This window comes from Mirounga leonina, unplaced genomic scaffold (genome assembly GCF_011800145.1).
Source record: "Mirounga leonina isolate KUSES-001 unplaced genomic scaffold, KU_Mleo_1.0 Mir_101799, whole genome shotgun sequence".
NCBI classification, from domain to species: Eukaryota; Metazoa; Chordata; class Mammalia; order Carnivora; family Phocidae; genus Mirounga; species Mirounga leonina.
This window is the reverse complement of record NW_023270210.1, coordinates 1,216,091-1,238,846: the sequence shown is the minus strand read 5'-3', so window position 1 is coordinate 1,238,846 and position 22,756 is coordinate 1,216,091. Positions and strand designations below refer to the sequence as shown.

The window sequence follows — 22,756 nt, the reverse complement described above, 5'->3', positions numbered from 1 at the left end:
GGGGGGGCGGCCAGAGAGGAAGGGGTGCGCCGAGGCGCGAGGGAGGGCAGAGCTCAAGCTGGGGAGGAGGGCTTTGCCCCGAAGGCACCGGCCCCTCCTCGCCAGCCCAGCGCGGGGGGACCCTCGTCCCCCAGGTTCTCAGCGCTCTGGAGCGAGATGCCTCTTGTCGGAAGCATAAGTTGCGACAGAAACTGGAACAGATCATCAGCCTCGTGTCCAGCAACCCCTAAGGGTGGCGGAACCGGTGAGGAGGAGGGGGCGTCTCAGTCCTGAGCTGTCCTCTGGGCTGAGCCCCGGATCCGGGGGGCAGGGGGGCGGGGGCCGGGGGGGTCACCGGGCCGATATGCCCCCCGGCACACCTGGGCCCCATTCATTAGTGCCTTCCTCTGGGCCCTGCGTGGGGGCAGGGGTGACAGGACCAAGCCCCTGACCCCGGCAGCAGCAATACCCCTGCCCTCCTGCCCTCCCTCCTGCCCCCCCGTCCCCCCGCCCCCCCGCCCCCCTGCCCTCCTACCCCCTGCCCCCCTGCCCTCCTTGCTATTTATACCCCCAAGCACCTATTTATTTAATTTATCTCCACCTCGCCATCTCCATCCGTAACTGTGTGTCCCTTCTCCGGGATGCTGTCGACCTCGCGCACCTTCTCTCCTTGAGTCGTCCTGGCTCCTCTGTGACACCCGCAGCCTTGGCCTAGCCTCTGGCACCTCCCCCTCGCCCCGCTCCCCCCCCCCCCGCCATGGCTGGCCCCGCCCCTCCCGAGCAGGGGTGTTGGCACCCAGCACTTGGGGGTGCGGGTGAGTGGAGGGAGGGCGACGCCCCCGAAGCCGCCCTGGGGCTGTGGCTGTGCCCAGGGGTCTCCCCGCAGCTGGGCCACGGCATCCCCTCCGACCGTCTCAGGAGTCGGACTATACCTTCTCCCAGGGCCCTGGCCTGAGCATCTGGACGCCTATAGCCAGGCTTGGGCCGGGGCCTGAGCTGGGCCTGGGGACTCTGGAACTCTCCTTCTCCCGGCCCTACTGCCAAACTTCCTCAGTGTTGTCTGCACTTGGCCCCGGACCCCTCGCCCCTCAGCTGCCCTGCCCTGCGCCTGCCCCGAGTGGCCTGGCCGAGGCGGCCGTGCCTTACTCCTTGGTTCTTCTTCTTCCTCCTCTGAGGGATCTGGCCCCGTCTCGGGGTCCCGAAAACCCAGTTCTCTCCCCCTTTTGGGCATGAGCTTTTTGTTGTTGTTGCTGTTGTTGATGTCATCTTTTTTCCTCATTAAACGTTGGGAAAGCGGAGTCGGGGTGTGGCTCTGTCCTTGGGGCAGGTGGGTGGTCGGCGAGCAGGGAAGCAGGTGGGGAGGCTGTCGGACTCTGGAGGGGCGGGAGGGAGGGTAACTCATTGCAGGGGTCCTGAGGATCTGAGGAGGGCCGGGGCCACGTCCAGTCCATCACCAGCCAACCCTGGTGGCTCCACCTTCAAGATACCATCCAATCTGCTCCCTTCTCCCCACCTCCACTGCCCCCAGCCCGGTCCCAGCTACCCCCGGCTCCTGCCGGGATGCCAGTCTCCCCGCTCCTGTCCCGCCTGCCCTCATCCTATGCTCAAGCAGCAGGCACTGGGAACCTGAGAAGCTGAAGGGTGGATCTTGTCCCACTCTGGGCAGAGCTCCCCAGTGTCATCATAGCACCCAAACGCCTTCCTATCTGACCACTCTTTACTGCCCCAGCTGCATCTCCGTCCTGATGCACCCACCTACTTCTTACCTACCCCCCCACCCCCACCCCCCGAAAACACACACACACCTGTTAGAGTCATGCAGGTGGGGAGGAAGCGGGATGCAATTTCAAATAGAGTGGCCAGGAATGATATTTGAGTGAGCCAGCTGGAACGCGGGGGGAAGAGAGTTCCAGACCGGAAAGAGCCAGTGCAAGGGCCCTGAGGCAGGTGTGGGCCTGGCGTGTTTCAGAGAGGGGAGGAGGCCAGTGTGGCTGGATCGGAGGGAGCAAGGTGGAGAGGAGAGGGGAGGAGGCCAGAGAAGATGGCGGGGGTGGGGTGGGGTGGAGGCGGGGGTGCCCGAGTCACATCCGACTTTGTGGCCACTGTAAAGGGCTCTGTCTTTGTCTCTGAGTGAGAGGGGAGCCCAGGGAGGGTTTGGGATAGAGGAGTTTTGTGACCTGACTTGGGTGTTAGCGCCGCCCAGCAGCTTCAGCAGTCCATCTGTGGGGCCAAGGCGGTGGACTGTGGTGGTGGTTACAAAACTATGCATTTGTCGGGGCGCCTGGGTGGCTCAGTCAGTTGAGCGTCCGATGCTTGGTTTCGGCTCAGGTTTGATCTCCGGATCCAGAGATCAAGCACCACGTTGGGCCCCGCGATCAGTGCAGAGTCTGCTTGAGATTCTCCCTCTCCCTCTGCTCTCCCGTACTTGTGCGTGCATTCTCTTTCTCTAAAATAAAATCTTTAAAAAAAAGTGATTTTTAAAAAGGAAGAAATAGACCCTTGCTGTAGCCACTACAGCTGCTGCCTGTCAGGCGAGTCTTCATTGTCATCGTCATCCCGACCGCCACCACCATCCCCAGTGACAGTGTCTCTCTCCCCACAGCGCGCACCATGAGCAGTCTCCACGTGCTGCAATGGCAGACTTTCTGTTCATGCATATGGAGTAACAGGGAACAGATTTATCCTACCACTTACTTGAAAGAACCCCCCAAACCAGACAGAATAGATGAAACACACACTGGAAAGAAAGCAGGTATCGGGGGCGCCTGGGTGGCTCAGTCGTTGAGCGTCTGCCTTTGGCTCAGGTCATGGTCCCAGGGTCCTGGGATCGAGCCCCACATCGGGCTCCCTGCTCGGCGGGAAGCCTGCTTCTCCCTCTCCCGCTCCCCCTGCTTGTGTTCCCTCTCTCGCTGTCTCTCTGTCAAATAAATAAAATCTTTAAAAAATCTGTCAGAGAGCCAGTGGTGACAAGAGGGCTCATATTCTGGAGAGTAATTTTGCACCTTTTTTAAAGATTTTATTTATTTGTCAGAGAGCGAGCGAGCGCGGGAGAGCACACAGCAGGGGGAGCGGTGGGCAGAGGGAGAAGCAGGCTCCCCGCTGAGCAAGGAGCCCGATGCAGACTCGATCCCAAGACTCTGGGATCATGATCTGAACCGAAGACTCAACCAACTGAGCCACCCAGGTGTCCCTAATTTTGCACTCTGGAGTGAGAGTTTTAAAGAACAGTAGGGCTCCTGAGTGGCTTAGTCGGTTAAGCATCTGACTATTGATTTCGGCCTGGGGCATGAACTCAAGGTTGTGGGGTGGAGCCCTGAGTTGGGCTCCATGTTCAGCAGGGAGTCTGCTTGAGATTTTGTCTCTCCCTCTGACCCTTCCCCCCCAACTCTCTCTCTAATAAAAATATTTATTTTTTAAAAAATAATAATCTTTAGAAAAATAGTAAATATTTGGGCGCTCTCCTTTGGCCTATCTCCCTCACTTGTGCTCTCTTAAATAAATAACGTCTTAAAAAAAAAAAGTAAATAGGGACGCCAGGGTGGCTCAGTTAGTTAAGCGTCTGCCTTTGGCTCAGGTCATGATCCCAGGGCCCTGGGATCGAGTCCTGCATCGGGCTCCTTGCTCAGTGGGGAGCTTCTCCCTCTACCTGCCTCTCCTCCTGCTTGTGCTCTTTGACAAATAAAATCTATAGAAAAAATTAAAAAATAGTAAATATTTAACCAAGTAAATTCTACCTCTTTTAACTTATTGTAAGGAAACATCATTGATGCAAAGATTTATACGCAAGAGTTCCGCTGAATCACTACCTCTAATCTGGCAAAGTTGAAGAGAATTTAAATGTTCAGTAAATTACATCATAATGCATCTTTCATGCATCCATTTGAGAATGTTTTTAAAGAGGAAAAGTTCACATTCGATGGGGGAAAATATCAGGAGACATGCGAAACATGCAAAATATTACCTCTTATTTTGTTATCCATTTAGCATATAAACACAAGGATAAAACTGAGGACACATTCCAACGTGTGGAGAGCCGCTGATAGTGAAGGACAGAACCTGCGTTCTTCCATTTCCTAACCTGTCTTCAGTCACCTTTCCCTCCGCAAGTACCCGCATCCCAGAACCTCCCCTGCCACCAGAGGACAAAGGGAAGACTATCCGGAGGTGGTGCCACAGTGGAAAAGAAACTTAGACACGGAATAGCAAAGCTCAGTTTTATTTTCTGCAGTAACAAACATTTAAGCAGCAAACAAAACAAATGGACCCTGAGTGCCCTAGGGCCAGCAGCGGCAGAAGATCAGGTCCCCCTAACACCAGAAGCTCAGGCCCCCCTAACACCAGAAGCTCAGGCCCCCCTAACACCAGAAGATCAGGCCCCCCTAACACCGTTGCAGCTACTACTACAGGGATGACTGCCCCAGGGAAGGACGCAGTGCCTTGGGAAGGGACAAGAGGTTAGGCCTTAGCCCCCTCTCCCCAGCCCAGGCTTAGCGGGAAACGGGGGGCCCAAAGCGCCGCATGGTCTGCATCACCAGGGAAAGCTGATCAAGAAAGGTCATGATGGAAATTCGGAGGAGGCGAGGATCTTTAGCTCTCCAGCGGCTGAAAGGGAGCAGAAAAGACAACCAAACTGGAGGTGGAAGCTTCTCCCCTTCCTTGCTCTGCCGCCCCCCCAAATCCAGTACACGAACCCTGACATCCCCATGAACGCCCCCCTCCCTGTACCCCAGTCCAGGCTGCAGGGAGACTGCAACCCCCCCCACCCCGCCCTGGCCGGGCCCTGGAAGTAACCCTTTATGGAGGATCTGTGTGTCCGGCAGAGCGCCCAGCAGAGTGGAGACCGGGCCTGCCACCTGCTGCCACTCCCAGCCGGCCCCTTCCAGAACTTACACGGCCATGACGCTGCCACTCACTGTGAGCTGCTTCTCAACAGCCCCTCCGTGGGGTTCGGCATCTGGGGCCAGGGACCCACAGGCGATCTCCGCCTCCAAGCCGGACGGGAAAGGCACGCAGAGGGCACTGGAGGAGATTCGCTTAAGGCACCATCCAAACGACTTTGTGCCTGGGCCCCGCTTCCCAGGCCACCCTGACTGGCTCCGTCCCCTTCGGGACAGCTCCCACCCCCTCGCGGCCCTAATCACGCCCAGTCACCCCGAGACCTAAGCTCCGCTCTCATTTCTCAACCTCCCCGTCCCCCGCCCCGTGACGCCAAGCCTGGCCCACCCCGCCCCCCGCCCCCCGCCCCCGTTGGGTCATGGCCCTGCTCTCCCTCCTTCCGCCCCCGACCCATCCCTCTGAAGCCACCCCGTCCGCACCCCGCTCGCATCTCTTTGCCGCGCCCCCCTCCGCCGGCACCCCCGGCTCCCCTCTGGGCTGGTTTCTTTCCCTCCACACCAGCCCCGGGCCGGACACCCCCAGCCGCCCGCGGTTACCGCTGCCCCTCTCCCTGTCCGCCCCCAGGCTGCCCCGACCCTTCCGTCCCTCTGCAGCCCCTGGCGCCCACAGCCAGCCCCCGGCCCAGGCCCCCCTACCCCCCCGCCGTCCGTTCGCGTAGGATACAATACGTGTATTCGGCTTTCCAGCCTTGGAATCTTGGAAGCAGCGTCTCCGCCTGGCCCCGGGACGTGCCGTGGGCGCGAGACAGGCCGCCCCCGCGCTACCGGGAAAGCCGGGGCCGCCGCGGCCACCAAGGCAGTCATGGCCGTCCCGGCCGTTGTCCACGCCTCCCGCCCCGCCGCCCGCGCCTGCGTCCGCTCCTGCCGCCTGCACGGCCGCCTCGACCCGCCTCTCGGGAACCCCGCCCTCCAAGGCGACCTTAGGGCTCCTGCGCAAACAGGCTCCTAGTGAGGCCGCCGGGCATGTGGTCGCTTCCGGCCCAGTCGGCCTTTCCGCCCTTGGGCCCTGGGGGACCCCCCTGGCTGCCTAGCCAATGAGCGCTTCCTCACAAAGCTCAGCGCCTTCGCACGCAATGCAACTCGGGCTCCCCGGAGCGCCCGCGACATTCCCCCACCGTCCCCTCCCCCGTGATTCTGCGGGGCCCCTGGCTAGTCCCCGTCTCGCTCAGCCGGCTCTGCCTTGAGCTCCTGGAGGCCCCGCCCCATGGCTGCCTAGCCAATGAGCGCTCTCCACGAAGCCCCGCCCCCAGGGCTCGGTGTGATTCCCAGGGCGCCTGCGCAAAACGACCCTGCCCTTGGGAGGCTGCGGGGAGTATGCTCGGTTGTACCGAGTCGACCCGGCGGCCCGTGGCTTCCGGGAGACCCCTCATGGCTGCGTGGCCAGTGAGCGCTCCTTCGCGAAACACTGCCCCGTAGAGTGACGTGTGACCCCGTCGCACCTCCGCAAACCCGTTGTGCCTCAGCTCGACCCCCGCCCCACCCCTGTCCAAGACCTCGCGTGAGGCCACCAGACTCGTGGCCTGTTGCCCGCCCCGTCTCTTCCTCGGGTTCAATGTCCCCACGACGTGCGGCTCGACGTCCTTGCAGCGATTCGTGGATGGGAGATGGGAGAGAGCCCCCGACGGACACCGGGCCGCCCCCGCCCCCATCGCCGGTACAGGTGGAGAACCCAAAGTGGCCTTCAGAGGGGGCGACCCCTGAGATGAGCGGATCAGATCTGCGTTTTGGAAAGATCCCTAAGTGGCTCCTGTGGGAGGGCAAGCCTGCCAGCGGGCAGAGCCCCGCGGAGGCGAGGAGAGACATGGTGGTCCCTGGAACTCAAGTAGTGGCCGTGGAAAACGACTCATGTCCTAGAGGCAAAACCAGAGTGCAAAGCGGAAATCACTAAAATCCCAACTTAGTAAACTACGGTATGGATAGATGCACAGAAAGCCTGGAACAATACCCCCAAGTGTAAATACCCATTATCTCCGTGTGGTGGCATTGTGGGGGATTTCGAGTTCCTTTTGGGGTTTTTCTTCCCCCCCAAAAGACCAACAGTGATCTTACATGACATTTCTTTTCATTTTCTCTTTTATTATTTTTATTTTTATTTTTTGTTTAAAGATTTATTTATTTGAGAGAGAGACACAGCAAAAGAGGGAACACAAGCAGAGGGAGAGGGAGAAGCAGACTCCCCGCTGAGCAGGGAGCCCCATGCGGGGCTGGATCCCAGGACCCTGGGACCATGACCTGAGCTGGAGGCAGACGCTTAACGACTGAGCCACCCAGGCGCCCTCTTTTATTTTTTTAAAGTAGTCTCTACACCTGACGTGGGGCAAAAAACTCATGTCCCCCAGACCAAGAGTCGCATGCTCTACTGACTGAACCAGCCGGCCGGGCACCCCCATAATCAAAAAGGTGTTTTTAATGTGACATGAGATTCCACTGTGGAATGTTGTGTTACTTTTCTGTGTTCCTCCTTTGGTAATCATAGGGAATTACATAAAACTGAACTATATCATCAAATCCTGCTGGATCTCCCCTCAAAACAGACCCTAAGTCAGACCACTTCCCTCCCTCTCCATTGCTAGTCCCGAGTGGAAGCCACCATCTGTCCAACTCCTTCACCAGCTTCCTGACTGGTTTTCTACTATACTTTTGCTCCTCTACAGCCTGTTCTCCACACAACAGAATTACCTCTTAATTTTTAAAGTAAGTCACATCACATTGCATCCCTGTTTAAAATCCTAAAATGATTTTCCATTGCCCTTGGAATCGTATCTAAACTCCTTGATGTAGCTTATAAAAACTCTGTGTGGGGCGCCTGGGTGGCTCAGTCGTCAGTTAAGCAGCCAACTCTCGGTTTCAGCTCAGGTCATGATCTCAGGGCCATGAGATCTAGCCCAGCATTGGGCTCCATGCTCAGCAGGAAGTCTGCTTGAGATTCTCTGATCGTCTGTCTGCCCCTTCCCCCTCTCAAAAATGAATAAATAAATCTTCAAAAAAACTCAACTCTGTGTGACCTGAGCTCCCAGCTCGTCCATCCATCCCCTCACCTGTCTGCTCCTGCATTCTCTGTAGCCTGTGGGGCCTTCTTTTTGCTCCTGACCAAGGGTGGCCTGCCCCTACCCCTTTGCATTTATTCTTCTATTTGGAAGACTCTGTCCACAAACCTTCCCATGGTTGGCTCCTCCTTGTCATTAGGATCTTGGCTCCAGTGTCACCTTTGAAGGGCCGTCTGGGTCACCGATCGAACATACTCCCCCCAGGCACCATTCATCACATTTGCCCATTTCAGTCTACTGCATTGCATTTATCATAATCTGAAATGACAATCTTGTTTTCTTTACTTTTATATCGTTCGTATATCTCTCTGGTACCTTTTTGTTGTTGTTGTTCTGTGCAGTTTCTTTTTAAAGATTTATTTATTTATTTTAGAGAGGCCATGAGCAGGGGGAGGCACAGAGGGAGAGAGAGAGAAGCAGACTCCCTGCTGAGCAGGGAGCCCAACACAGGGCTGGATGTCAAGACCCTGAGATCATGACCAGAGTGGAAATCAAGAATATCAAGAATCAGATGCTTGACCGACTGAGCCACCCAGGCACTCCCATCAGTGCAGTTTCTGGAGTATGAGGTTTGCTGCTTGTTTAATGAAAGAGAGTATTAAATACAAAAGTCATCACTGTCTGGACCCAGCAATCCCACATATAGGCAGTTACTTCACAAATATGGAACAACATATGCACAAAATCACGAACTGTAAGATAATTGGTCCTAGAAAACTACTGGACACCATATACATGCCCATCAGCAGGGAACTGGTGAAATCAACTATTGTTGTGTAAAAAAAAAGCAAAATGCAAAGGACACACACACACTCTCTCTCACAGACACACATGCTTATTAGAAAAAAAAAAAAGGAAGGAGAAACCTGAAACTAATGAAAATAGTCACCTACAGGGAGTTGAGATGGTGTGGGATTTCTTGGATCATACCATTTTGTGTAGTTTTGACTTTGAACAAAAAGTACATTTGGGAAATCTAAAAAAATCAAATGTGAAAATTGAATAAAACCAAAAACAAATGAAAACAAATAAAACAAAACAAATGAGCCTAACTGCATATCCAAATAACAAAACCACACAGAGAAAATAATTCAGCTGACTTTTAAATCAGTTTTCTGCTTGTATATCCCTGCACGGGATATATTCTAAGGACAAAAGAACTGACCTTATTCTTAGTATGTTTGCTCTCAGCAGTGGTAGTGATGAGATTACAGTGAAGCCATTTTGGGTGTACTTCAAGATAGACTACCGGGTGGATCAAATGAATCGATATATTGATGTTGTCAGGAACCAGAATCCTCACTGTTGCATGAGGGAAGGTGGGAAGGGACTGTGATGTTGGATGGGAATTGAGGACTGCAGTATGAACTTAAATAATACGTTTTCCTAGTTTTGTCTGGTAGAAGAGCCTAGAAGCAATGAACACACCTTACATCCAAACCTTGGTTTCTCACTACCATTCTCTGCTAAAAGGAACCAGAGCTTCTTGGAGAAATGGCTGCTTCTAGAGCTGGGGCAGGAAAAGATACAAGATAAGCCTGGAGCACTTCACAGTGCCAAAAAGTAAGTGCTTGAGACACAAAAGGATGAGGCATGGCCAAGGGACACGGCAGCCAAGCAGAAAGAACCACAGCTGGAACAATGTGATCATCTGAAAGGCTATTAGACCTTTCGGAGAGGAGTATGACTGGGAAGGGAGCACCAAGGATGGTGCTGGAGTGCTGGCAGTGTTCTGTATCTTGATACTGAGGGGACAGATACATGGGTGTATTTACTTTAAAAATCCATCGAGCCGTACACTGATGAATAATGCATGTTACTGTATGCGTGCTATAGTCCCATAAAAATTACCCCCCAAAACAATATTCTTGGATTCTAAGTCATTGAATAAAAAACCCCCGATGCATCTACCATGATAATCAAGGAAAGGGAGCAGGGAAAAAGGAAAGCTCTTTCCAGAGAAAGGCTGCCAACTGAGAACTGTAGACAGCAAGCAAGCATTGGCAAACCACCATCGTGCAGCCATCACTTCATTCCGGCCAGGACCCTACTCGTACGGTAAAACCAGCAGACAGAGGTTGTCGGGGAAGAAGATCGTCACACGGTCACAAGGTATTACCCCAGACTACTTGTGCTTTAGGAAAGGAAGATGCAACTTTGTGAGGCATGTCAGACACGACCTTGACCATGTGACCAAACTGAGCCTCCCCAACAGTGGGACAGCCTGACCCCAGTGCCTCTTGAAGCTGTTGGACGGGGGAGGGGAAAGGACATAGCAACTTCTCAAAGCACTTAAGCTGAATCTAATGAGGAAGGTATCAGGAAAATCTAGACTCTGGAACATTCTACAAGGCAAGTGCTCTGGATTCTTTCAAAAATATTGTTGCTTGGGACGCCTGGGTGGCTCAGTGAGTGATGCGTCTGCCTTCAGCTCAGGTCATGGTCCCGGGGTCCTGGGATCGAGCCCTCCATCGGGCTCCCTGCTCGGCGGGGAGCCTACTTCTCCCTCTCCCTCTGCCACTCCCCCTGCTTGTGCGCTCTCTCTCTCTCAACAAGTAAATAAATTTAAAAAATATTGTTGCCTGATTGCCTATGGAGAAGGGAGAGTTTTGAGAGACACAGGTGGCCTCCTGCTTCCTGTTGTTAAAAGTCTGGCTAAGTGCTATTGCCATTCACTGAGGCAGGCTGTGAAGAAACTGTGCTCACTGAGGGGCTGATGAAGTGCCACGAGGGAAGGAGCTGTGCCTTCCAGTGCTGGCGTTGCCAGCATTTGGGACCTGGTGGGTGCTCAGTGAATGTGTACTGAAGGAATGAATGAGCTATCTGCAGGAGAGCCAGGAGCTGTCTCAGTCGCTCTAGAGATGTGGCCTGGAGCTCAGGAAAGAGGGCCAGGAGTGAAGCACAGAAATGGGAATGAAGGTGGACAAGCTCCCTTGGGAAGTGATAGAGAGAGAGAGGAGTGGTCTGGGGACAGGGCCCTGGAGCTCCCCACATTAAGAGGTAGAGTTTGTCGGGGGAAAGAACCAGCAAAGGAGCTAGAGAAGGAGTGAACACCTGAGAGGGGCATGCAGAGAGGGCAGTTCCCCAGGAGCCCTGGTTGTTGTCTGGTGGTTGTCTCTCCGGCAGGCTTTTCAGGGCCCCGAGGTCTGGAGCTGGCCTCAGCTGTCATATCTGCTCCCGGGAGAGCCTGGCCTGGCTAAGCTGTACCCCTGTTAAACCTATCAGAGCTGGCAAGGCCCAGTTTTAGCCAGGCCTGTGCAGGAAGCCTGAAGGTGCCAGCGAATCGTGGGGACAGCCTAGTTGCTTGGGTACCTCCAACTCAATGAGCCCCACCCTAAAGCAAATGCTGCTCTCCTGAGTCTGTCCCTCCTCCTGGCACCACAAGCATCTCATTCCAGGTGCCAGACCATTTCTGTCTGAGAGGCCCCTTCAGCTGGGCCCTTCACTCATCCTCTTGTCTCCTGGTATCATTGCAATTAATAGCAGGGCCCGTATGGTGCACTGTGTTCCCAGGGGTAGGGGCTGTCCCGAGGCCCCTCCCCAAGGGGCAGGCAGTGGGCCTCAGGGATCCACAGTGGCCAGGGCACAAAGGGTAGCAGGTGGGTCAGTACCCACCTCCTGGGTGGACACAGTGCTGGCCCTGTTGAAGAATCACAGCATTCAGAGCTCGCAGGTGTACACGGGGCCACCCCTAGACTCTAGGGGCAAAGGCAGGGTGCAGCCTATGGCCTCTGGTCTCCTCCCCTGACAGCACAGGCCCCTTCCCCCTGGGCCTCCCACTCCCCGCCCTGCAGCATCCTTTCCCCTCCTATCTTCCCTCCTTTGCCTGCCCAGCCACAGCTACACACTTGTGCACAGACAAGCTTCCAGAATGTGGGGTCCCTAGTCACTGTCACCACCTTCTCCCCTCCCCACCGTGCAGCCACTTCTTGCTCCCCAACATCGCCAATGACTTTCTTGTTACTAATGCCTCTTGGCAGTACCAGACTACACCCACCTTCTGGAAGGGTGTTCTTGCCTTCTCATACCGACCTTTCCTTGTGGCCTACTGTCAGGAATATCCTTGGCCTTTACCATGTCTCCAGTTGGTAAAATGCCTCAAGGCCCAATCCTCTCTTCTCTTTTCATGCTACACTCTCTGGGAAGCCACCTCATCTGTCCTCAGAGACCCTAGGACATCCTATCCACACCTAATTCCTGATCGTCATTGTAGAAGGCTGCACAGGGCTCTGGAACTGGACTGGGCCGGGGTCCCGGTCAACTCCTCCATCAGGGTCCCACCATACACCCTGAAGATCTCATTCCTGCCTCCATGTCCATCCTGATCCCCCAGCTGAGTTCCTGACCCCCACGTCCAAGTGTCCAGTGGATGGTTCCTAATCACCAGAGGGTTCTTGTCACTCCTGAGCCAGGAGGGCACTGGCACAAGGGACTCAACGACCATCTCTAGGGTCTGGTTGAAATGCACATCTCTGTCACTCCCCTGCAGTGGACAGTTGCTGCTTGGGGCCACCATTTAGCCCTGGCTTTTGTAGAGAATCCCCCTCTCCCTCCCGCCCATGGGTATCCAGGGGGCTGGCCTCCCCCCACCCATCCCACTGCTGGCCAAAATGATTGGAGCATGACCTGATTCTGACCAATACAAGGACAGCGTTTATTTGCTGGGGACATCAGAGAAAGAAGGTACACTACAGGGCGAGAAGGTGCTCCTTGCTGGCTGTGAACAAGATTCAGTGGCAACTGCAAGCAGCCATCTTTTGCTCCTGAGGCAACGGCCTGGGATGGAGCAGACACTTCAGGATGCAGAGGGGAGGTAGGAAGAAACTGGGTATTTGGTGAAATTGTCCATCTGCTGCCAATACCCCTGGACTTCTCAGTTTGGCAAACCAATGTTTCCTTTATTGTTTAAACCAATTTCTTCCATGATTAGACCAATTATTGGAAATCAAAAGCAGCCTGGCTAATATAGTTCCTTTTGGGTAAGAGCCAGTCCCACGTTCACCTTTAGTGGGATTCAAAATTTCAACAAAAATTTCCTGACTCAGAATAAAATGACAGCACTGGTAAGTATCACATGAGCTGCCAGACCACACCAGTTCCTGAGCGGGCCCTGCTGTTTGATGTTCCCAGCTCTCGGGGGGAGCCAGGGACTTTCTTCTGCTCTTCAAAGCCTTCGCCCATTGGGCCTCTGTCTTCCCAGCCTCCGGACCCAGCATTCACCCCATGCGGCCCAGGCAGGAGGGCAGCTTCCTTCCAGTCTTGACAGCCCTAGGTATCCTCTGCCAAGGAGCAGGTGCCTAGTGACCTCTGGTGCCCATACACCAGGCAAAGTGGGAGGATCAGCGCCACCAGCCCAGGCTTCTACCCCCTCCCCGGCACTCTGAGGGTTCCTCTTAGGCAGTGAGGCGTGTGCAGAGTGAAAGGCCCTGTATCCATGCGGCAGGGGAAGGGTCCACTTCCACACTGTGGGTGAACGCAGGATGTGGGAGCCCGGCCAAGGCTGAGTGACCTCAAGTCAGTCACCTGTCATCCTTCAGAGATGAGAAATGCTCATGTCCAGGAGGAGACAAGCAGAGAGAGTACCCAAAGAGCTGTGACGTGAAGGGCCAGGACATCGCATCTCTGGGCCATGCTTGGCCATTGCTCGGTTTTTGGCCTGTTTATGGAGTACAGGAGGAGGGCTGCAGACCCCTCACCCCGGGGCTGGGTAAGGATGAAGGAAAAGGAGCTTTCAAGAGTGGCCCCCATTGTGCAGAGTTAACAACTAGGGACCGACGTGGCACAGGGACTTGCCTGAGATCACACCGCAGAGGTCCCCGACTCCCCCACCTGCTTTTCCTTGTCGAGTGCTCACTGGCTGCAGCGGCTGAGGGGGCCCCAGGGCTCGCTGTCACTTGGCCTCCTGCCAATGTCCCGAACCTGTCTGAGGTCAGGTGACGGGACTGGGCAGCAGGGGCCAGCTGCTTCCCCTTTCAGGCCTGAAGAAGAGTTTCTGGAGGGTTTATTCTCAGTGGGCTAAACATGATAGGCCAAAGCCCATCCCTTGGAACCCGTCCAAACAGCCCCTTTGTTCCTTTGCACCCTGGGGCATTTCTAGAAGCTGGCTGCACTCAGATGCTGGCTCCCCCACTTCACTGCTAGGTGCCTCGTTGTCTTACCTTTTGTGTGAGGTGTGGGAGCAAACCCATGTCAAGTGCTGTGAGCTGTGCCTGGCACCTAGCAAGAACCAGGTATGGGTACCCAGGTACCTGCCGGCGATGATGATGATGATGATGATGATGATGATGATGATGATGGTGATGATGGTGGTGGTGATGATTATGAGCCAAATTGCAACAGGAGAACACATTTAATGCTACATGCAGCTTGTAGCCTGGCCGGGCTCCTCCTCACACTCTGAGAATCCTATTTGGAGAACCCCTTCTCCATAGCTTCAGTCACTTCGGGGTGCAGAAAGCGGTTAGCCAAGCGTTCGATGTCATCCAGCGTCAGGCGGTTCAGGGACCTCTCATAATCCTGAGGAGAGAAGGCCAGAAGGATTCAGGGGGTGCCGGTTGGGGGTACCCTATGACCGAGGCAGGGGATGGGCTCAGCTGGGCGGGGAGTGGATGTCCTGGGCCGCCCTTCTCACCCTCTGTAGTTGATCCAGAACTCTGCTGGCATCTGCAGCACTGAAGTGGCGGGCCAGGACTTTGGAGATCAGCTGCCAGGCTGGTGTGGGCGGTGGTGGGACCTCGGCCAGTCTCCGGGCGGTGCTTTCTTCCAGTAACACCTTCTCCAGAGGTTTGACCACTAGGTTGAGCTTGGAATTGGGCCCAACGCTGTAATCGGAGAGTCTTTTCCCATCTGCCAAAGAGAGATTGATGGAGTCGTTACCCACGGCGAAGCTCTGCAGCATCTGTCTGAGGAGGGTTCAGTCACCTCCCTGAGGGTAGAGTGGCCAGCACCCCATCCATCACACTCCTTCCCGGGCTCGGCCTAGACACCCCGTCCCCTGAATTCCTGCGGGGCTCCCTGGGCGTCTCCTCTTCCCGGGTACCTGCCAGGGCCTTGCCCTTGAACAGCAGCCGCTGCTGGCGCACGGGGACGTTGAGCTTCTCAGAGACCAGATGTTTCAGCGTGGACACCGGCTCGTCCTCCGACACCTGGCCGGGCCGAGGGTACGAGGCAGGGGTTGAGTCCGCGGCCCCCGTCGAGGGAGGCTCTCCCGGCCTCCCCATCCCCGCCCTCGGCCCGGCCCATCCCCGCGCCCAGGGGGTGGTGAGTGCGCGAGGCGGCACGGCGACGGGGGCCCGGTGACGCTACCTGCAGGCTGCACTCGCGGCCCTGGAGCGCTTTCACTGTCAGCTGCATGGCGGCCGCGGCGGCGTCCACTGCGGCGGGCGCGCACCCCAACCGCCCCCCGCTGCGCGCCGCCGCCCCGGGCGCGCGCCGGAACCGCCCGCCGCCGCCGGAAGAAGCGCGGGGGGCGCGCCCGGGCCCCGCCCCCTTCCCGCCCCGCCCCGCCCCGCCCCGCGCGGCCCGGGAGGAGTCACCTTGGGGGCCCGCCTCGTGAGCGCACAGGGACGGCGCGCACTGACAGATTTCGCTACGGCGACGGTGCCTGGAAGCCCGCCACGAGAGGGAGGAGGAGCGAGCTGGGCCAGGTTGGCTTCCTGTGGGAGCTGGGGCTTGGGGAGGACGGAGGAGGGGCCAGGAGTACCGTCGCCCCCAGCGGACTGGTGGGGCAAGGCGTGCAAACCCTGCTTCTCTCGCTCAGGAGTCCACGTAATGGCCCAGTGCCCCACTGCCCGAGGGCCTTCTGCCTCCTCTCTTCTGGCCTGGCTGCAGAAAATCAACTGAGCTTGAGAGCTGGCTGGGGAGCCCGGCCTCTGCCCTCATCCTCCCACGCTCATTCTAGAACAGTAGGGACCACGTCTAACAGGGGATGCCTGGGGAAGGAGGGTTGAGAGAGTCTGTGCAGAGGTCACCATCGTCACACAAGCCAGTCCTCCAACCTGGCCCACATCTACCCAGCCACACCCTTCCTACCCCACCCCACCCCCAGGCCCCTAAGGGCAAAGACTGGAAGGCACCCAAGCTTGCTTCTCTTTTATTGAAATATATTTTCTGAGCAGTGCCCACCTACCTAACTCAGCATGGCCTCTTTGGCACTGAAAGCTGGAGAATAAAAAACCAGTAAAAAAAATAAGCCTGGATTTTTTTTCTGAGTGCATAGTGCATGAGAGCTGAAGGCCTTTGGTACACAAGAACTGTGGGTACAGTGGGTGGAGGGTGGGGGCGAAGGGTGGTGAAAGCTTGACCCAGGGGCCTCAGGAGACTGGGCACAGGCTGCTATAGATGAAGTGGCCAATGACCAAGGCCAGCATTTCTGAGGTGCCGCTTAGTGCTACAATGAAGGGGGCCTGGGAGGCGTAGTCTGCTTGAAGGCGACGGAGGGACAGTTGCAGCATGGCCAAGGCCAGCAGGCTGTTCTGTACCCCTACCTCAATGCTGACCGTCCGCCGCTGGGCCACTGGCAGCTTCAGGCATGTGGCCAGGCAGTAGCCCACCAGGAGGCCAACCAGGGGCACTGTGAGGCCCACCAGCACGATGGGCAGCCTGACGCCTGCCAGGATGAAGACCCCCATGCGGTAGGCCAGGAAGAGGCCACCCAGGAGAAGCACAAAGCTGAAGGGCTTGATGACCTGCAGCAGCAACTGGGAGAACTTGGGGAGCTTGGACTTGATCACCACGCCTGCTGCTATGGGGATGGCGATGAACAGCAGGGTCCCCAGGATCTTGGAGATGGGCACGTGGAGTGTTTCATGGATGCTGAGCAGGCGGCTGTAGATGGCTGAGGACAATGGCAGGAAACCGGTGGCAGCCACTGTTGAGATGAAAGTCATGGAAATGGCCAGGGTGACGTCCCCTCCAAGAAGGAGGCTGAAGAGGTAGCTCCCCCCACCGCCGGGCGCCGAGCAGGTGATGATGAGGCCTAGTGCCAGGGCCTTGGGCAGCATGAAGACCTTGGCCATCAGGAAAGCATAGAAGGGCATGACCAGGAACTGGCCTAGGAGGCCCAGCAGCATGGGCTGGGGGCTCTGCAGGAGCCCCTTCAGAACCTCGAGTTCTACTTTGCACCCAAATGAACACTTGTTGACAAAGATAAGAGGCAGGAGCAAGTAGAGTATTGGGTTCTCTGAGAAGTGGACCAAGTCGGTGCCAAGGGTGGTGGGGGTGTCTTCAGCAGGTGAGACCTTGATGCAGAAATCTCTCCGTTCCTCAATTAGCATGGGTGGGGCCTCGTGGGGGTCCATGAGCTGGATGTGGAGTGGGGCCAGCCCAGGCAGGCCCGAGTGGATGCTCACCACAAAGCCGCCCCCACCGCCCCAGGTTATGGCACTCACATTCTTGATGGTCAGCACCTCTGTGTCCAAGGAGGTGACCCTCAGCATAGGGCCAGGCCCTGTCCTGTTGCCCTGGCCTGGGTACTGGCTCGAGATCACAATGATGCCCTCGCTCTCCTCTGGGAACTCAAACTCCATCACAGAGCCATCCCCAATGCTCAAGTACTGGTCTCCTGTCCGTGGCACAGTATGGTCCAGAGCTGTGCTGAGGTTGGCACTGGCTATTCCCTGGGCTCCCAAAGGCAGGCTGACAAGTAGCAAGAAAGCCCTGAACATGCCTAGGGGGCCAGGGCAACCTCCCCCCCCTCCCCGTCCAGGCCACCACCGGGAGTTGCCCCTGTCCCTCCTAAACACCATGGCTCCTCCCAGAGGACCGTGTGCCCAGGCCCTCTGTGGCTTAGGAGAGCAGCCCCACTGGTGCCGTCGGGTTGTCTGGAGAAGGGTCCATGGGCCGGGCCTGGCCCTGTGCTGTGTTCTTTGATGGCAGAGCTCTTCCTGAGGAGAGAAGGGACACAGAAAGGTGGCTGGTAAGGGCGAGCAGCTGTGAGTCCAGGAGCGAGGGGATCTGGAAGCCCACTACCGGGAGGCCTAGCAGAGCCCCTAGCACCAAATCCAGGAACAGAAAGGCAATGCCTAGTGCTGGCCCTTGAGTGCCATTTGGCTGTCCCCTTCCCCAGCATACCTGCCTCAAGTTTCCCATCCCTCACCCAGAGGGGCCATCTACAGAGAGGAGTTCCCTTTCAGACTGCTGCTACCTGCTGCTTTCCCTGGCCTTTTCTAGTACAGTGAACATGCAGAAATGTCCTGATACCAAGGGATTTGGGAGAGCCACCCCCAACCCTGTCACCACTAGCCTGTTCCCCACAGGCTTCGACTGACACAGACACAGAGGGGCCACAGGGACACCACACCCAGGATGAAATCTCTGAAAGGCTGCATGGGGACGGCAGACCAGCCTGCTGAGAGCTGGGTGCTGAAACATCAGCTTGGGCCACATCTGAGAGGCCATCAGGGTGTTTGAGCGTCGTTGGCCAGGCCGAAAGCAGCCGGCACAGTAGCGTGTGTGGTGAGTGGGTAACCATCTGGCCGAAGGCCTCGGGGGCTGACATCTACCACGACATGCAGTTGTGGATGGTGCTGCTGTGGCTACCTGGTCTCCCCTACCTGCTGACAGTGGTGAGGTGGGGGTCCTGGGGCAGACAGCAGGTCCTCTCTCCCCAAGGAAACTGCTAGAAGGGGAAGCAGGAGGGGGTCAGACAGGACCACTGTGTTTGCTGGGTGCTTTTCTTCCTCCTGTCAGAGCTCCCACTCCTCTGGCAGTCCCCAGAATTTGAGCTCCTAGAAGCACTGTCTGGAGGCTCTGTCTGGAGTCCAGGGGCTCCTTCCCATGCCCACATGAGGCCCTACCAAAGCCTAGAACTCCCAGTGGGATTGTAAGTGTTTCTGGGTGGGGGGAGGGTGCCTCAGGATGAAAGGTTTGTCTGCTTCCACTTCTCAATCTGGGCCGCCAGCAGCACCTGCTGGAACTGGGGCAACCAGGGCAGGGACACAGTGGTTTAGCCTCACTACTGTTGGTTGCCTCACAGTGCCTCACTGCAGTGTCCCAGTCCTGGAAGAGGCCCTTGCCTCTCCAGAGCTATCAATCTTTGGCCCTGTTGCCCCTCATCTGAGACTGGGCAGCTGGGGAAGTAGGGGGTGAAGGGCAGGTTAAGCAAAAAGCTCATCCCTGGGAAAGCTCCCCCACCCCTGCATGCCATGGCCTCTGCTGGTTTGGAGTTTGGGTCACTTACCCTGGAGGCCTTGGTCCAGCTTTGCATCCCACCGCGGAAGAGGGAGGCAGGAAAACCAGAGGGAGTATGAGAAGCAAAGCGGAGGGGAGTCACAGGGAAAAGATGACAGCACCCGGGACTGAAGCCACTGGGGTGGTGTGAATCAGTTCAGAAGGGAGAGGAGGCTAAGGGCCATCCACCCTGTCCTTCCAGTACGGCTGGCGGCTTTGAGTCACTGCAAGAGGGTTCTGGCCCAGATCCCACACCATTTCTGCTTGAGGGACTGGAAGAGTCTGAGCAGATGCACCCCAAGGGAGGGGAGGGAACCCTGGGCCGACCGCTTTTTCCACACTGGCCGTGTGTTCGGTGTTAGGACAGTTGGCATTGCTGACCCGGGGCTCCTCCCTACCCGGGAGTCCGGAAGTTGCCGGGTTAGGCACAGAGCTCGAGTGCGAACCAAGGAGGGAGCGGCGCCCCGCCGCCGCCGCGCCCGCGCTGCCGTCCTGCAGTCGGCAGGCGGGTGAGCCGCCTGGGCGGTCCCCGGATCGCGCCAGTGGCCCTCGCGCCACTCCCAGGCCCTGCGGCCGCGCCCGTCCCTGGCCGGGCCCGGCCGCCCGAGCGAGCGAGCGAGCACGGAGCCGGGCCGGGGCCGGGGCCGGGGGCCGCCTTCCGCCCGCCCTTTCCGGCCCAAAGCTCTCACCTGCCGCCGAGGCCCGGGAGCTCGGCGCCGGGGCCAGCGCCTGCCCGGCCGGCGGACGCCTGCGAGCTGGGCCCGCTGGGGGCCCGCCCCGCTTGCTGGCGCCCCGGCCCCGCCCCGCCCCGCCCCGCCGAGGCTCCGCCCCTCCTCCCCCGCGGCGGCCGGCTGCCTCACCTCTGGCGACCGGGGCCGCTTCCGAGCGGATATGACGTATCTGGGAGCGACGAGCTGGCGCGGGCGCACGGACCTGGATGCCTTCCGGGTCGCGGCTGGCCCACACTGGGTTGCCCTCGGGCCGCTGTTCCGAGTGTTCTGTAGTTGGCGACCGGGCGACAGGTTCCGGGTAGGGGCCCTGGTCAGGCCCAAACACTCTGCGGCCTCTCGGGGGCAGTGGCACACAGGCTTAGCCGGAAGCAGGGCTCGGTCGCCCCGGGGGGCTGCTGGTGGTGGCGGGAGTCCAGGTCAGGCTGCGCCTAGTTCCACCTTCCCTCGTTCAAGCAGTGACCGAGTATTTACTTCCAAACTGTGGGACATCAGTGGGCTTGGCCGCCTTTCAAAACTATTTGGCGCCACTAGCAGGGTCTGAAGGCCTCACGGAAAAGGAATGCAAACAGATGGCATAAGTTGGGCAAGGAGGTGGTGAGGGTGTAGAAAGGACATGGAGAGACAATAAGCAAGTGCTGAGGCTAAGGGGATTTGCATATTCGGAAAGGCTGCTGGGCAACTGCAGTCAGTCCGCCAGTGGGACAGTGGCTACCCACTGCTCGGGAAAAACTTGTCACAGCTGTGATGGAGGCTAGTGGTCCTGAGTCACAGGTACTTGCCCACAGGAGGTGCTGAAGACACATCGCTGAGAATGTCAACAAAACAAATCAGCATCTGTATTTTAATTTATTTTTTTCAGGCACATAGTGACTTTAATAATAAAACTATTAGTTTAAACTTAAATACATTTTACTTATTTAAAAATTGTGTTTCATACAGTTCAGATGGGTAGTATATGTGATATGTGAACAGATAAACACATGGTGGGGTGTATGCTCAAGAGGGTTTGATTTATGTCAGCGATCAAAAACATTCAGAGGCCCTAGCTCTAGGCTGTTCTTTAGCCTCAGAGGACCAGTAAGGCATAAGCCATTTGTGTGTGTGTACTCTGTTTCTCAGAACATCCTCCATACCATCCCTCTCAAATGAGGGGGAGGGGGTCCTGACGGAAGCAGCTTGGCACGGGTGAGAGGCCTGCGTTGGGCACAGCGCTGCAACGAAGAGGCAGTTTGCAAAAGGGCAGGGGCGTGGGGCTGTCTGAGGGCGGGTATTACCGGCCAGTGGAGAAGGGGAATGGGTCAGCCAGAAGAGCTGGGGAGGGAAAACCTAAAAGACTTGTCCTCCCTGGAGGAAACCCGTGATTTAATAATCCAACTAAATGGAAATTGGTGCCCGGGCTCAGGGGGGAGTAAATGGAGTTAGAAGGCTGCTCCCCATTACTGTCAATCACTTCAGCCCTCCCTGAAAAGCCAGAGTGGGCTGGTGGGGTGTCTGGCATGAGGGAATTGGGAGGCCTCTACAGGACAAAAGGACGGCTAATTAAAGGCAAGAGAATGTTCGTAGTTGGTTTAGGGGATTAATAATTTACCCCAGGAGAGGAGGAAGGGCTCTACAAATCAAAGATATCTAGTCCCAAAAGATAAGTCATCTGGACTGAGAGAACATATAGAACAAACGATAGTGACAGCCAAAACATAAATGCAGTTCAGATGGGAGATCTGCCACTGTACTATGTAATAGGGGCACAATGGCGACTCTGAGAGGTATGCTTTCCTCCTGGTCTCCGGGCAGCTGTCTCCAGGAATACGATGTGATAGATAAGCATGCATGGAAGACATGTTCTCTACAAGCACAAGTATGGCATGCATTTGGTATTTACAGGGAAGTGGTGGCAACTCTCATTTTTGCCTGCCCTGCATCAGGTAACAGCACCTCAATTTTCTTTGTGGGAGCTGTCCCTCCTCCACACTTGGTACACAAGGTCTGGATGTGGGTCACTCCAACACTGGCTTCTGTGGTGGGCCCATGCCTAGGTGCAGCCAATGGGGAGCCAGACAGACTGACACAAGGATAAGTCCATAATCTGACCTGGACCAATGAGAGCTAGTTCCCAGGGATTTGTACTACAAGTACTGGGACGGTGGGAGCTTTTTGGCTGGGATTGCTAAACTGGGACCTCTATTACTGCTCCCCCTATGTGGGGGAGACAGCATGTTTGAAAATGAAGCAAATACAGAGAAAAGTAGAGCCAAGAAATGGAGGGAGCTCATGTCCTGATAACGTGATAGGGGCTAGAATCACCTGTGGGCATTGGGGTCCAATATGGGAACACTAAGTGCCCCAGCCCCTGTCATCACTTGTTTTTGCTTATGTCAGTTTGAGTTGGGATCCTGGCACTTATAACAAAGATGACCTAACTTTAGTAAGGGTAGGTGGGGGGAGGGGTACCACCCTGGTGCCCCGGGGGGAGGAGGACTGAAGGATAAAGCTTTACCTCCACTTTGGAAATTCGGGCAGGCTGTGCTCCATACCATCATCAGCTTCCTAGCCTGGGTTGGGCCAAGTGGAGGATAAAGGGGCTTGCTGTTTCCATCTGTGTGATTCTGGCGACTCCCAGTGAGGACACAGCCCCCTGAGGAGTAAGGGACCATCACTGGGGCTCACTCCTACATTCCCAGATGTAACCCAGTCCAGGGCAGGCCCTTGGTGGATGTTTGGGGAAGGTCAGGCAATCACAGCAGTTGTATGAGAGGCACGGTGGGGCCCACATGCCTCCCAGCCTCAAGTGTGGACTTTCAGTGAGGTTCTGTTTCATTTGGGAACAAGCTACCAACCTTGGGGAGCCCCACTTACCTGGCTTCTAACCTCCCGGCTCCAGTGAAATTTTCCTGAACTCACCAGGAAACTCACCCATTTACTCTCCTGTAAATGGGGA

At 56.6% G+C, this 22,756-nt stretch overlaps 4 protein-coding genes across 4 annotated transcripts in view; 1 reads left to right on the top strand and 3 right to left on the bottom strand.

The window, feature by feature from the left end:
• PLXNA3 (plexin A3) overlaps positions 1-453 on the top strand; it is a 14,125-nt gene extending 13,672 nt beyond the window's left edge. The window contains exon 33 of the mRNA XM_035010891.1: positions 135-453. Within this exon, the coding sequence (XP_034866782.1) occupies positions 135-230 (96 nt within the window). The 3' untranslated portion in view covers positions 231-453. The remainder of the gene's footprint in view (positions 1-134) is intronic.
• Positions 454-4,179: 3,726 nt separating this feature from the next.
• LAGE3 (L antigen family member 3) lies at positions 4,180-6,021 on the bottom strand. The gene is made up of 3 exons (XM_035010065.1): positions 5,539-6,021; positions 4,870-4,998; positions 4,180-4,581 (listed from the first exon to the last, which is right to left on the bottom strand). Exons 1-3 carry the CDS (start codon positions 5,676-5,678, stop codon positions 4,467-4,469), a joined length of 384 nt encoding a protein of 127 aa, XP_034865956.1. The 5' UTR covers positions 5,679-6,021; the 3' UTR covers positions 4,180-4,466.
• A 6,533-nt stretch (positions 6,022-12,554) lies between these two features.
• Positions 12,555-15,361, bottom strand: UBL4A (ubiquitin like 4A). Its single transcript, XM_035010880.1, has 4 exons — positions 15,227-15,361; positions 14,961-15,066; positions 14,553-14,767; positions 12,555-14,437 (listed from the first exon to the last, which is right to left on the bottom strand). The coding sequence occupies exons 1-4, from the start codon at positions 15,272-15,274 to the stop codon at positions 14,327-14,329; spliced, it is 480 nt and encodes a 159-aa protein (XP_034866771.1). The 5' UTR covers positions 15,275-15,361; the 3' UTR covers positions 12,555-14,326.
• A 636-nt stretch (positions 15,362-15,997) lies between these two features.
• Positions 15,998-19,713, bottom strand: SLC10A3 (solute carrier family 10 member 3). The gene is made up of 2 exons (XM_035010867.1): positions 19,101-19,713; positions 15,998-17,805 (listed from the first exon to the last, which is right to left on the bottom strand). The coding sequence occupies exons 1-2, from the start codon at positions 19,125-19,127 to the stop codon at positions 16,234-16,236; spliced, it is 1,599 nt and encodes a 532-aa protein (XP_034866758.1). The 5' UTR covers positions 19,128-19,713; the 3' UTR covers positions 15,998-16,233.
• Between the last annotated feature and the right edge of the window lie 3,043 nt (positions 19,714-22,756).